The sequence below is a fragment of the Neomonachus schauinslandi genome, chromosome 6, assembly GCF_002201575.2.
Source record: "Neomonachus schauinslandi chromosome 6, ASM220157v2, whole genome shotgun sequence".
NCBI lineage: Eukaryota > Metazoa > Chordata > Mammalia > Carnivora > Phocidae > Neomonachus > Neomonachus schauinslandi.
Genome location: NC_058408.1, coordinates 98,021,450 through 98,034,600, shown reverse-complemented (window position 1 = coordinate 98,034,600; position 13,151 = coordinate 98,021,450). Strand labels below are relative to the sequence as shown.

The following is a 13,151-nucleotide window of genomic DNA, read 5'->3' as shown; positions in this document are numbered from 1 at the left end:
TAAAGAGCATCCTACTAAAGAATGAATGGGTCAACCAGGAAATTAAAGAAGAATTAAAAAAATTCATGGAAACAAATGAAAATGAAAACACAACTGTTCAAAATCTTTGGGATGCAACAAAGGCAGTTCTAAGAGGTAAGTATATAGCAATACAAGCCTATCTCAAGAAACAAGAAAGATCTCAAATACACAACCTAATCCTACACCTAAAAGAGCTGGAGAAAGAACAGCAAATAAAATAAAGCCTGAATTAATAAGATTGATAAACCCCTGGCCAGACTTATCAAAAAGAAAACAGAAAGGACCCAAATTAAAAAAATCATGAATGAAAGAGGAGAGATCACAACCAACACCAAAGAAATACAAACAATTGTAAGAACATAATATGAGCAACTATATATGCCAACAAATTAGACAATCTGGAAGAAATGGATGCATTCCTAGAGACGTATAAACTACCAAAACTGAGCCAGAAAGAAAACCTGACCAGACCTATAACCACGAAGGAAATTGAAGCAGTCATCAAAACTCTCCCAACAAACAAGAGCCCAGGGCCAGATGGCTTCCCAGGGGAATTCTACCAAACATTTAAAGAAGAATTAATACCTATTCTTCTGAAACTGTTCCAAAAAATAGAAATGGAAGGAAAACTTCCAAACTCATTTTATGAGGCCAGCATTACCTTGATTCCAAAACCAGACAAAGACCCCATCAAAAAGGAGAATTACAGACCAATATCCCTGATGAACATGGATGCAAAAATTCTCACCAAAATACTAGCCAATAGGATCCAACAGTACATTAAAGGATTATTCACCACAACCAAGTGCAATTTATTCCTGGGCTGCAAGGTTGGTTCAACGTCCGAAAAATTATTGTGATACAATACATTAATAAAAGGAAGAACAAGAACCATATGATCCTCTCAATAGATGCAGAAAAAGCATTTGACAAAGTACAGCATCCTTTCTTGATCAGAACTCTTCAGAGTATAGGGATAGAGGGTACATACCTCAAGATCATAAAAGCCATCTATGAAAAACCCACAGCGAATATCATCCTCAATGGGGAAAAACTGAGAGCTTTCCCCCTAAGGTCAGGAATGCGGCAGGGATTTCCACTATCACCACTGCTATTCAACATAGTACTAGAAGTCCTAGCCACAGCAATCAGACAACAAAAAGAAATAAAAGGCCTCCGAATCGGCAAAGAAGAAATCAAACTCTCACTCTTTGCAGATATGATACTTTATGTGGAAAACCCAAAAGACTCCACCCCAAAACTGCTAGAACTCATACAGGAATACAGTAAAGTGGCAGGATATAAAATCAATGCACAGAAATCAGTTGCATTTCTATACACCAACAACAAAACAGAAGAAAGAGAAATTAAGGAGTCAATCCCATTTACAACGGCACCCAAAACCATAAGATACCTAGGAATAAATCTAACCAAAGAGACAAAGAACCTGTGCTCAGAATACTACAGAATACTCATGAAAGAAATTGAGGAAGACACAAAGAAATGGAGAAACATTCCATGCTCATGGATTGGAAGAACAAATATTGTGAAAATGTCAATGCTACCTAGAGCAATCTACACATTTAATGCAATCCCTATCAAAACACCATCAACTTTTTTCACAGAAATGGAAAAAATAATCCTAAAATTTGTATGGAACCAAAAAAGACTCCAAATAGACAGAGGAATGCTGAAAAAGGAAAGCAAAGCTGGTGGCATCACAATTCCAGACTTCAAGCTCTATTACAAAGCTGTAATCATCTAAACAGTATGGTACTGGCACAAAAACAGACACATAGATCAATGGAACAGAATAGAGAGCCCAGAAATGGACTCTCAACTCTATGGTCAACTAATAATCCACAAAGCAGGAAAGAATGTCCAATGGAAAAAAGACAATCTCTTCAACAAATGGTGTTGGGAAAATTGGACAGCCACATGCAGAAGAATGAAACTGGACCATTTCCTTACACCACATACAAAAATAGACTCCAAATGGTTGAAAGACCTAAATGTGAGAGAGGAATCCATCAAAATCCTTGAGGAGAAAACAGTCAGCAACCTCTTCAACCTCAGCCACAGCCACTTCCTCCTAGACACATCGCCAAAGGCAAGGGAAGCAAGGGCAAAAATGAACTATTGGGACTTCATCAAGATAAAAAGCTTTTGCACAGCAAAGGAAACAGTCAACAAAACCAAAAGACAACCGACAGAATGGGAGAAGATATTTGCAAATAACTTAGCAGATACAGGGCTAGTATCCAAAATCTATAAAGAACTTATCAAACTCAACACCCAAAGAACAAAGAAGCCAATCAAGAAATGGGCAGAAGACATGAACAGACATTTTTCCAAAGAAGACATCCAAATGGCCAACAGACACATGAAAAAGTGCTCAACATCACTCGGCATCAGGGAAATCCAAATCAAAACCTCAATGAGATACCACCTCACACCAGTCAGAATGGCTAAAATTAACAAGTCAGGAAACGACAAATGTTGGTGAGGATGCGGAGATAGGGGATCCTTCCTACACTGTTGGTGGGAATGCAAGCTGGTGCAGCCACTCTGGAAAACAGTATGGAGGTTCCTCAAAAAGTTGAAAACAGAGCTACCCTATGACCCAGCAATTGCAATACTGGGTGTTTACCCCAAAGATACAAATGTAGTGATCCAAAGAGGCACATGCACCCCAATGTTTATAGCAGCAATGTCTACAAAAGCCAAACTATGGAAAGAGCCCAGATGTCCATCGACAGATGAATGGATAAAGAAGATGTGATATATATATAGATACACACAACGGATTATTATGCAGCCATCAAAAAAAATGAAATCTTGCCATTTGCAAAGACATGGATCGAACTAGAGGGTATTATGCTAAGCGAAATAAGTCAATCAGAGAAAGACAATTATCATATGATCTCACTGATATGTGGAATTTGAGAAACAAGGCAGAGGATCACAGGGGAAGAGAGGAAAAAATGAAACAAGACGAAACCAGAGAGGGAGACAAACCATAAGAGTAAACTTTTAATCTCAGGAAACAAACTGAGGGCTGCTTGAGTGGAGGGGGATGGGAGGGATTGGGTGGCTGGATGATGGACATTGGGGAGGGTTTGTGTTGTAGTCAGCACTGTGTATTGTGTAAGACTGTACTGTGTAATCACAGACCTGTACCCCTGAAACAAATAATACATTATATATATATAAACCCTATTAGGTGATCACCTAGATAGCTCTATAGAGAGATCCCTGGGTATACTGAAGAGTCATGTACTAATAATGTAAATGAGGAATAAGAGCCTTCAAATCTTGACTAGTTTTTCTTTTTAACATTTTATTTATTTATTTTAGAGAGAGAGAGAGCATGGCAGAGGGAGAGGGAAAAGCAGACTCCCCACTGAGCGGGGAGCCTGATGTAGGGCTCGATCCCAGGACCCTAGGATTATGACCTGAGCCCAAGGCAGACGTTTAACCAACTGAGCCACCCAGGGCCCCCACATCTTGACTCGTTTCAATAAAAATTTAAAATTTATCTGACATCCAACATACCTCTTTCATATACTGGTTATACAGTGCTTCTGATGATTCTAGGTAAGCCTGTGCAGTTTCAATTTCTTCTCTTTCAGACCACAGGATACCCAGGTTATTCTGGAAAATAAAGAAAAGAGAAATAAATAATGACAATATAAATCTTCCAATTAAAGTAACTTTCAGGGGCGCCTGGCTGGCTCAGTTGGTTGAGCATGTCTCTTGATTTCAGCTGAGGTCATGATCTCAGGGTCCAGGCCCAGCAGGGAGTCTGCTTGAGATTCCCTCTCCCTGTGCACCCCCTTAAATAAATAAATAAATCTCTTAAGAAAACATTTCAATAAACTTCTATGTTATTGATTTCTTTTGTAACCCTTTACATTTTATGTTATACATTTAAAATAATTATTCTGTTTATGAAATACAGGCTTTACTAGACTGCAAAAGGGGCTCATGGCACAAAAAAAGGGGGGGGGCACACGTAGAAACCCTACAGTTTACAGGTGACTTGATCATTCCTCTGGAACACAGACCTCTGGTCTTTTGGCTTCACATAATGTTTCTATTCTATCATTTTTTTAAGTTAAGTGATCAGTCCTCAGTAGGGACTGTAGGTCACAGGGATAATGTATTGAGATGGGACAGTTGTTTTCTTTTTATCTAGGAGGGTCCTTTGCAGGACCCTGGGGAAACCCAAAGGGGCTCTTGCCCACCACTAACTTACTGATTACTCTGCCCACCCAGACTCAAAGAATATAATCTCCCTTAATATTCATTTCCTGATCATAGAAATGGATGCACAAATCACCTTGTCCCACTCTCTAGTTCAACTTATTTTTCCTGACAAGAGTCCCTGAGAAACTCCATTCAGCCAGGACACCAATAAGCCCAACCCAGTACATCGTATCTAGCCTACAGAGTCTAGAGATTTCCCTAGTACCAGGAACTGATTGGCCACATGTGCTCTGTTTTGATGGGATGGTGATATATTTAACCTGCTAGCTCCAGGGTAGGCTGTGCCACAGAAAGCAATGGTTCCCGTGTGCGATAAATCTTAAACCAAGTAGAGAACCCCAGAGTGTATCTAAGAAAAACTAAGGTTTTTCTTTTGAGCCATAACCTATTGCGATCTTGAAGGTAGAGACCATGCAAAAGATCTAGAACTGATTTGATTTTTAAAAATTAATAGTGTAGGGCGCCTGGGTGGCTCAGTCGGTTAAGTGACTGCCTTCGGCTCAGGTCATGATCCTGGAGTCCCGGGATCGAGTCCCGCATCGGGCTCCCTGCTCGGCGGGAAGCCTGCTTCTCCCTCTGACCCTCCCCCCTCTCATGTGCTCTCTCTCTCTCATTCTCTCTGTCTCAAATAAATAAATAAATAAAAATCTTAAAAAAAAAAAAGAAAAAAAAAAATTAATAGTGTAATGTTTTGTTTTTTAGTTTTGCAATTCTTTTTATTGAGATATAATTGACACATAATGTTAGTGGTTTTTTTAAATGTTCACTCCACAAAAATAACTACTATTGACATTCTACATAAATTATGTTTAAATATAATATAAATCCTAAAATACACCAGAAACTACTATATCATTCACAGAGCATCATCATGTTCTTGACCTCAGGATACCAAACTAGGTAGGAAAAAAATTAAATATAAAATAAAAACAGCTAGGAGCACCTGGGTGGCTCAGACAGTTAAGCATCTGACTCTTGGTTTCAGCTCAGGTCATGATCTCAGGGTCATGAGATCGAGCTCCGCATCAGGCTCCGCACGCAGCACAGAGTCTGCTTGAGATTCTCTCTCTATAATAAATAAATCTTTTTTTTTTTTTTAGGTTTTTAAAATTTATTTGAGAGAGAGCACAAGTGGAGGGGAAAGGCAGAGGGAGAGGGAGAAGCAGGCTCCCCATTGAGCAGGGCGCCCAACGTGGAGCTTGATCCCAGGACCCTGGGATCATGAACTGAGCCGAAGGCAGACGTTTAACCAACTGAGCCACCCAGGTGCCCCAATAAATAAATTTTTAAAAAATTAAAAAATAGGGGCACCTGGGTGGCTCAGTCGTTAAGCATCTGCCTTTAGAATACCCCGATCGGGCTCCCAGCTCCGTGGGAGGCCTGCTTCTCCCTCGCCCACTCCCCCTGCTTGTGTTCCCTCTCTCGCTGTCTCTCTCTCTCTGTCAAAAAATAAATAAAAATAAAAACAGCTAAAAAGGTACTACTGGTGAATTCTACCAAACACGTAAGAAATAATACCAACTCTGCACAACTCTGCCCAGTAGAGGAAAGAACGCTTTCCATCTCATACTAAACCAAAGACATAACAAGAAAACTACAGCCTGATATCCTTCATGAACACAGATATGAAAAAATATTAAAATTTTAGCAAATGGAGTTCAAAAATATATAGAAAGGGTAGTATTTCACCGAAGTTTTACTCGGTAAAAACTTCAAGTGTATTTTTACCACAGGAAGGAAAGTTTGGTTTGACACTGGAAAATCAATCCAGGTCATTCACCATATTAACAGACTAAAAAAGAAAAAAAACATGAATATCTCAGATGCAGCAATGAAATGACGATGCTGAAAGAAGTCAGACCAAAATAAGAGAAACACTGCATGATTCCATTATGAAATTCTAGAAAATGCGGAGGAGGAGCCAAGGTGAAGGGAGAGAGAGAATAAAGGAGGGAGAGAGGGATTACAGAGCACAGGAAGCCTGTAGAAGGATATGGTCAATGGATACAGTCAATACCTTGATTGCAGAGATTGTTTCATGGGTATATACATCAAATTATGTACTTTATGTACTGTACAAAATTCATCAAATTATGTACTTTATTTTTTTCTACTTTAGAATTTTTATTTCTGTGTAAAAGAAAGACAGAACTCCTGGAGGTCAAACAAAGAAAACAGACACCAAATTCAAAGCACTATTAAGTCAGGAAACAAAGAAGAATCTGAGGTAGAAGTCAGGCAACATAATCCACAACCTTTTTAGGGGCATACTGAACAATCACATCTCTAGTAAGATCTCATTTTTTTTTAAAGTCATAAGTTCCAAAAAGTTAATAATCCACTCTCTGAAATCAGATGTAAAACTATGACCAACAGAAGATACACACAAACTTTTGTCATGGTAACAAACGGTTTTACTAAAAGCTGCTGATGTTTCCATCAGTAGTAACCATAGGGAGGCCGTTGGTTGTAACCATACTTCCATTTTGGTGGGGGTAGTAAGGTTCTTGTCTGTGCTGCGGGTAACTGTTACCCCAGGATCATCCATGCCACTGATTGGATCGACTGTCCCTTGGCCACCCCCGTCTACTATTCCTACCTCTAAACTGTCTGTTATCTTGCAACTGATTGCCTCTATTTCTCTGGTTCCCACCAGCTCTGCTATTCCATTCTTCAACGATTGGAGGGAACTCAGGAGGGCATTTCAGGTACTCCTGGTACTCTTTGTCATCTTCTGTGAATCTACTGGCAAACATCTCTTCAAATTTGGGAACAGCTTCAGAAGTTTCTGTCATCCTGAAATTCCCAGCAGTCTCAGGCAGCTGCAATGTTTAATGTTTATGTTGTTTCGATCTCCGGCCCACACCGTGGGCAAAGGACCTCCCACTACTTCAGCTCTCCAAGGTAAGGGACTTACGTACTTTAGATATACTGTTTATCGTATGCCAGTTATACCTCAGTAAAGCTATAAACACACACAAAAGCTACTCTTTATACATTTATATCCTGGGAGTGGAGAGAATAATCTACTAATTTGTTAGGAAATTTTACTTAGGTGAAGTAGTTAAATTTCACTCAAGATGAGAGGCACCTGGCTGGCTCAGTGAGTAGAGCATGCAACTCTTGATCTCAAGATCAGGAGTGCAAGCCGCACACTGGCTGTGAGCCTACTTAAAAAATATACTTTTTAATTTAAAAAAAAGATGATAATGCAAGTGTATATTGCTGATAGCAAAAACTGGAAGGAAAACTGGAGAAAAATTATTCTTTTTTTTGTTTTGTTTTTAGAGAGAGATCATGCCCGAGGTGTGGGGGGTGAATAGGGGGCAGTGGGAGAGAGAGAATCTTAAGCAGGCTCCCACACCCAGCACAGAGCCCAATCTCATGACCCTGAGATCATGACCTGAGCTGAAATCAAGAGTCGGATGCTTAACTGACTGAGTCACCCAGGTGCCCCAAGGAGAAAAATCATTCTTAAGGCCTCCAGAACCCAGTGAAGATAGAAGGGGATAGTCTCTTTTGATAATCTAATGTGGATCCAGGTTTTCTATTTCTATAGTTTCCCAGGAAGGAAACACCAGGTTGAGACAAAGCAGTCAGAGTATCATAAATTCCCATGAGCTGTTACTTTCAAGCTTTTTCCTACACACACACACACACATACACACACACACACACAGTCTTTTACAAAATAGAATCATTCTACCTAATTCCCAACATGCCTTATAGTCTTCCCCCTCCCTCTTAATATTGATATTTTTAAATTTTTTTTTTAAAGATTTATTTATTTGACAAAGAGAGAGAGAGGGAGAGCACAAGTAGGCAGAGAGGCAAGCAGACGGTGAGGGAGAAGCAGGCTCCCGGCAGAGTAGGGAGCCCGATGCGGGGCTTGATCCCAGGACTCTGGGATCATGACCTGAGCCGAAGGCAGACGCTTAACAACTGAGCCACCCAGGCGCCCCAATATTGATATTTTTTTTAAAAGATTTTATTTATTTATTTGAGACAGAGAGAATGAGATACAGAGAGCATGAGAGGGAGGAGGGTCAGAGGGAGAAGCAGACTCCCCGCCGAGCAGGGAGCCCGATGCGGGACTCGATCCCGGGACTCCAGGATCACAACCTGAGCCGAAGGCAGTCGCCCAACCAACTGAGCCACCCAGGCACCCCCAATATTGATATTTTTGATTAACAAATATGTACCATTATTTTTTAGTGGCTGCACACTGTTCTTCTGTATGGATGTATCCATATTTATTTAACCATATAGCTACTGACTGATATTTGTTTTTTTTAAATTGACAATGCTGTGATGAACATCCATGCTGACATACCTCTGCATACCTGTCCCAATATTATTTTAGGATATTGATAGGAATTTTATTTTTTTTTAAGATTTTATTTATTTATTTGACAGAGAGAGACACAGCGAGAGAGGGAACACAAGCAGGGGGAGTGGGAGAGGGAGAAGCAGGCTTCCTGCTGAGCAGGGAGCCCGATGCGGGGCTTGATCCCAGGTCCCTGGGACCATGACCTGAGCCAAAGGCAGATGCTTAACGGACTGAGCCACCCAGGCACCCCTGATGTGGAATTCTAAAGTCAAAATCTTGACTCCAGAATTCTGATACCTACTGATCTTCAGGAAAGTTCTATGAATTTGTATTTCCACTAACAATAATGCTAATAGATATTACCTGTTTCCTCATAGTCTCTCCAGTAACAAGTATAAGCAATCTTTAATAATCTCTGCCAATTTGATCCAATTTTTCTATTTTTTTTAGTTTGCTTTATTATTAGTGAGATCAACTCTCTCATCACTAGGACACCTGGGTGGCTCAGTTGATTAACCTTCAGACTCTTCGTTTCGGCTGCAGTCATGATCTCAGGGTTGTGAGATGGAGCCCGGTGTCCTCTACACTTGGCGCTGAGTCTGCTTGAGATTCTTTCTCCCTTTCTCTCCCTCCCACTCTGCTCCTCCCCTGCTTGCGTGCTCTCTCTCTAAAATAAACAAATCAATAAAATCTTTAAAACAAAATCTCCCATCCTATATAGCAAATATTAAATGTAATAAAATTCTAGTGTGGTAATGCCACTGGAAAAAAAGATCAACCAAACAGTAGAGTTAGAAACACACTAGCACAAACAGACAAATGACTATTGCCGTATAGTTTTGGTATCTGGTAAACTAGGTACTAGCTAATTAAATTAAATTACCATTTAATCTAATCTAATTAAATTATTATTTCTGTATAGTTTTAGTACCTGGTAAGCTAGTTTTAGTGCATTTTTCTTTTTCTTATGTTCACTTTTCTTTATTCTTTCATATACACATACTCATTTTGTCAAGCTCTAAGAAAAACTATTATGATTTCAGCAGAAACTGCATTAAACCTACAAATGAGTATCAGAATATGACTGTTATGTGGGTGCCTGGGTGGCTCAGTCGGTTAAGCGTCTGCTTTCCGCTCAGATCATGATCCCAGGGTCCTAGGATCCAGACCCAGATCTGGGGAGCCTGCGTCTCCCTCTCCCTCAGCTACTCCCTCTGCTTGTTCTCTCTCTCTGTCAAATAAATAAATAAAATCTTAAAAAAAATATATATATGACTGTTATGTTTAATTCTTGCCACCCAGGAAACTGTTATATTTTTCCATTTAGGATTATCAGTTCTATTACCTCTAATATTGCTGTTGTGAATGCAATTTCTAAAAATAGTATTTTTAACCAGTATTGCTTATGTACAGGAATACTATTAATATTATATATTTATTTATATCCTCCCACTTTATTGAATTGATCACAGTTCTAATAGTTTTTCAGCTGATGACTTTAGTTTTTAGGTATACAAGGATCACATATGCAAATAGTTACTTTTAGAAATTATTTTATTTTTTTCCCAAATTAGTATCTCTTATTTGCTTTCTATATTACTGCAATGGCCAGAACTTTTTTTTTAAGATTTATCTATTCATTTTATTTTTTTTTAATATTTTATTTATTTATTTAAGAGACAGAATGAGCAGTGGGGAGGGGCAGAGGGAGAGAGAGAGAGAGAGAGAGAGAAGCAGACTCCCTGCTGAGCAAGGAGCCAGATGCGGGGCTTGATCCCAGGACCTGGAGATCATGACCTGAGCTGAAGGCAGACGCTTAATGGACTGAGCCACCCAGGCACCCCTTTTCCATTCATTTGAGAGATAGAGAGTGGGGGGAGGGGGAGAGGAAGAGAGAGAATCTCAAGCAGACTCCACCTGGAGTGTGAAGCCCTATGCAGGGCTCAATCCCACAACCCTGAAATCATGGCCTGAGCCAAAATCAAGTCAAATGCGTAACTGACTGAGCCACGCAGGTGCCCCTGCAATGGCCAGAACTTCTAATCAAGGTTTTCTTCCTGATTTTAGTACGAATACCTAAAATAATTCACCCTTCAGAAAAGGTTGGCTATTTGAAATACTGTATTTCACTGAATGTAAGATGTCCCATCTGTAAGACACAATTATTTTATCAACAAGAAAACACTGCCAAGTAAATTATGACACAGCTATAAGATGCATCCTGATTTTAGACATATTAAGATATGAAACAATGTGCATATTAAAATCAAAATATAGTAAATACTGGACATTCCATATTACATTTAGGGTGGTTTCTAATTCTATTCTTGAGATGTTGAAATTGTTCAATGCTTATTAAGGTTTTAGGCAACCATATGATTAAAGAGAATTTCGAGGTTTTGTCTGAGTTCAACATCTTATGAATTTCATTAGATCATTCATCCACTGGACATATATTTAGAATGGCCTACTATGGAGGAGGCACTCAGGTTATAAATAGTGTGCAAAAAGAGACATAGTTCCTGTTATTGTGTAGCTTTTAATTTTATTGGGTCATGTTAAAAGAAAATGACCTGTACAATTTCCTTTTTAATTTTGAGGTTTTTCTTTGAGGCCATATGATCAATTTTGGTAAATGTTCCCTGGATCACATATATTAAGAACTGGAACTACTGGATGTAAGGGTTTGTGAGCTTACTCCAAGTTCCTGGCACATAAAAGGAGTTCATACAAATTTGTATTTTGAAGTGTTATGTTCCTGAAGAGAATGTCAGATTTATTTCTTAATAAACCAAGGACCATGGGGCGTCTGGGTGGCTCAGTCGTTGGGCGTCTGCCTTTGGCTCAGGTCATGATCCCAGGGTCCAGGGATCGAGCCCCGCATCGGGCTCCCTGCTCAGCGGGAAGCCTGCTTCTCCCACTCCCCCTGCTTGTGTTCCCCCTCTCGCTGTGTCTCTCTCTGTCAAATAAATAAATAAAATCTAAAAAAAATAAAAATAAAAAAAATAAACCAAGGACCACATAAATGGGAAACGATAAGTATTACAAGAATTCAAAGATACAAGTTCGGAACAAAATGATCCAAAGAAAGTCACTAGAAGTATGAAGTCTGTTTTGAGATGGGTTTTGAAGAATAGGCAAGAATTCCCTGGGGAGGGGCGGCTGGGTGGCTCAGTCATTAAGCGTCTGCCTTTGGCTCAGGTCATGATCCCAGGGTCCTGGGATCGAGCCCCGCATCGGGCTCCCTGCTCAGCGGGAAGCCTGCTTCTCCCTCTTCTACTCCCCCTGCTTGTGTTCCCTCTCTCGCTGTGTCTCTCTCTGCCAGATAAATAAATAAAATCTAAAAAAAAAAAAAAATCTAAAGAATTCCCTGGGGAGCAAACGAATACATTTATATATATACACACATATGGCAAAAACAGAAACTGATGATTTTTGAACAATTTGTTTTAAATTAAGCATGCACTCGGGACATCCTCTGTAATTTCCTCGAGACCTTAAGATTTAAATTACTATGGATTTCTTCTGAATAGAATGAACAGGATTTGGACTGGTGGAAAAGAGCTGGAAAAGGCATTTATGAGGTAGTAGGGTCTCAGGAAAACAATGCGTTGACCACGACTAAGCGAAGCAGCAAGTGATGTCGGTGGAATCTGCAAGCTGTTCATTCCAAAGCTTCAAAAACACGGGGTCAAATTGTGCCTGATAACATCTGCCTTTAGCCTTGGCGAGAGTGGGGACCCTCTCCACCCCTCGCCTCTGGCCGACGACAGTGGGCCGTGCTCGCTCTCACCTGCGCCTGGATGTAGAGGGAAACGCAGTCCTGCGACAGCCGGTACTTGCGCAGCAGCCTCAGGCATTTCACCAGATGCTCCTCCCCCGCCGACAGCTCCTCGGTGTCGATGTGGTTCACACCGAGGTGGAACTCGATCACCGCCAGCCTCACTGCTCCCTGGGCGATGGGCCCCTCGGCTTCCACCACTTCGGCCGGCGGCCCCAGGGCGTGGTCCCCCGCGCCCAAGCCCTCCTCCGCCTGAGGCCGCTCATCCTCGTCCTCAGGCGCGGGGCCCAACAGCGCCTTGACCTCTTCCAGCAGTGCTCGGGCGCCGTACTTGGACTTATAGGGTTCTTTCTCGGGGTTTTTATGCAATTCCACCCGCGACAGAGCCAGCGCGGCCTGGAATTTCTCACGAATCTCGGCCCACGGAGGATTCGCCATAGCGGCCTCTACCGCCTGGGCGTCCTCAATGTTTGCAATCGGGACTCCCGCCTTCTTTCTGCTTTGCGACACTTCACTTACGGCCCCGGACAGATCCCAACACTGCGGAACCGTAACCAATGAGGTCCGCCAGAGGACCCGCAATGTGCTCGGCTGTAACCAATGGAAAGGCGTAGTGGGCACCACAGCAACCGTTGTCATGGAAACGAAGCTCTCAATGAGGGTGGTCCCACCTCCAGCCCCACCCTCTGCGGTGATGAATTCTATCGCGTGACCCGTAGAAGTTCTACCTTTAACAGAACACATTAGAAA

General features: G+C 41.1%; 1 protein-coding gene and 1 pseudogene across 1 annotated transcript in view; both read right to left on the bottom strand.

Annotated features, from left to right (window-relative positions):
• KIFBP (kinesin family binding protein) overlaps positions 1–12,914 on the bottom strand; it is a 41,770-nt gene extending 28,856 nt beyond the window's left edge. Inside the window, exons 1-2 of the mRNA XM_044916481.1 lie at positions 12,414–12,914; positions 3,577–3,675 (exon numbers count right to left, since the gene is read on the bottom strand). Of these exons, the coding sequence (XP_044772416.1) occupies positions 3,577–3,675; positions 12,414–12,839 (525 nt within the window). The 5' untranslated portion in view covers positions 12,840–12,914. The remainder of the gene's footprint in view (positions 1–3,576; positions 3,676–12,413) is intronic.
• LOC110589111 lies at positions 6,730–7,085 on the bottom strand (annotated as a pseudogene).
• Positions 12,915–13,151: the final 237 nt, after the last annotated feature.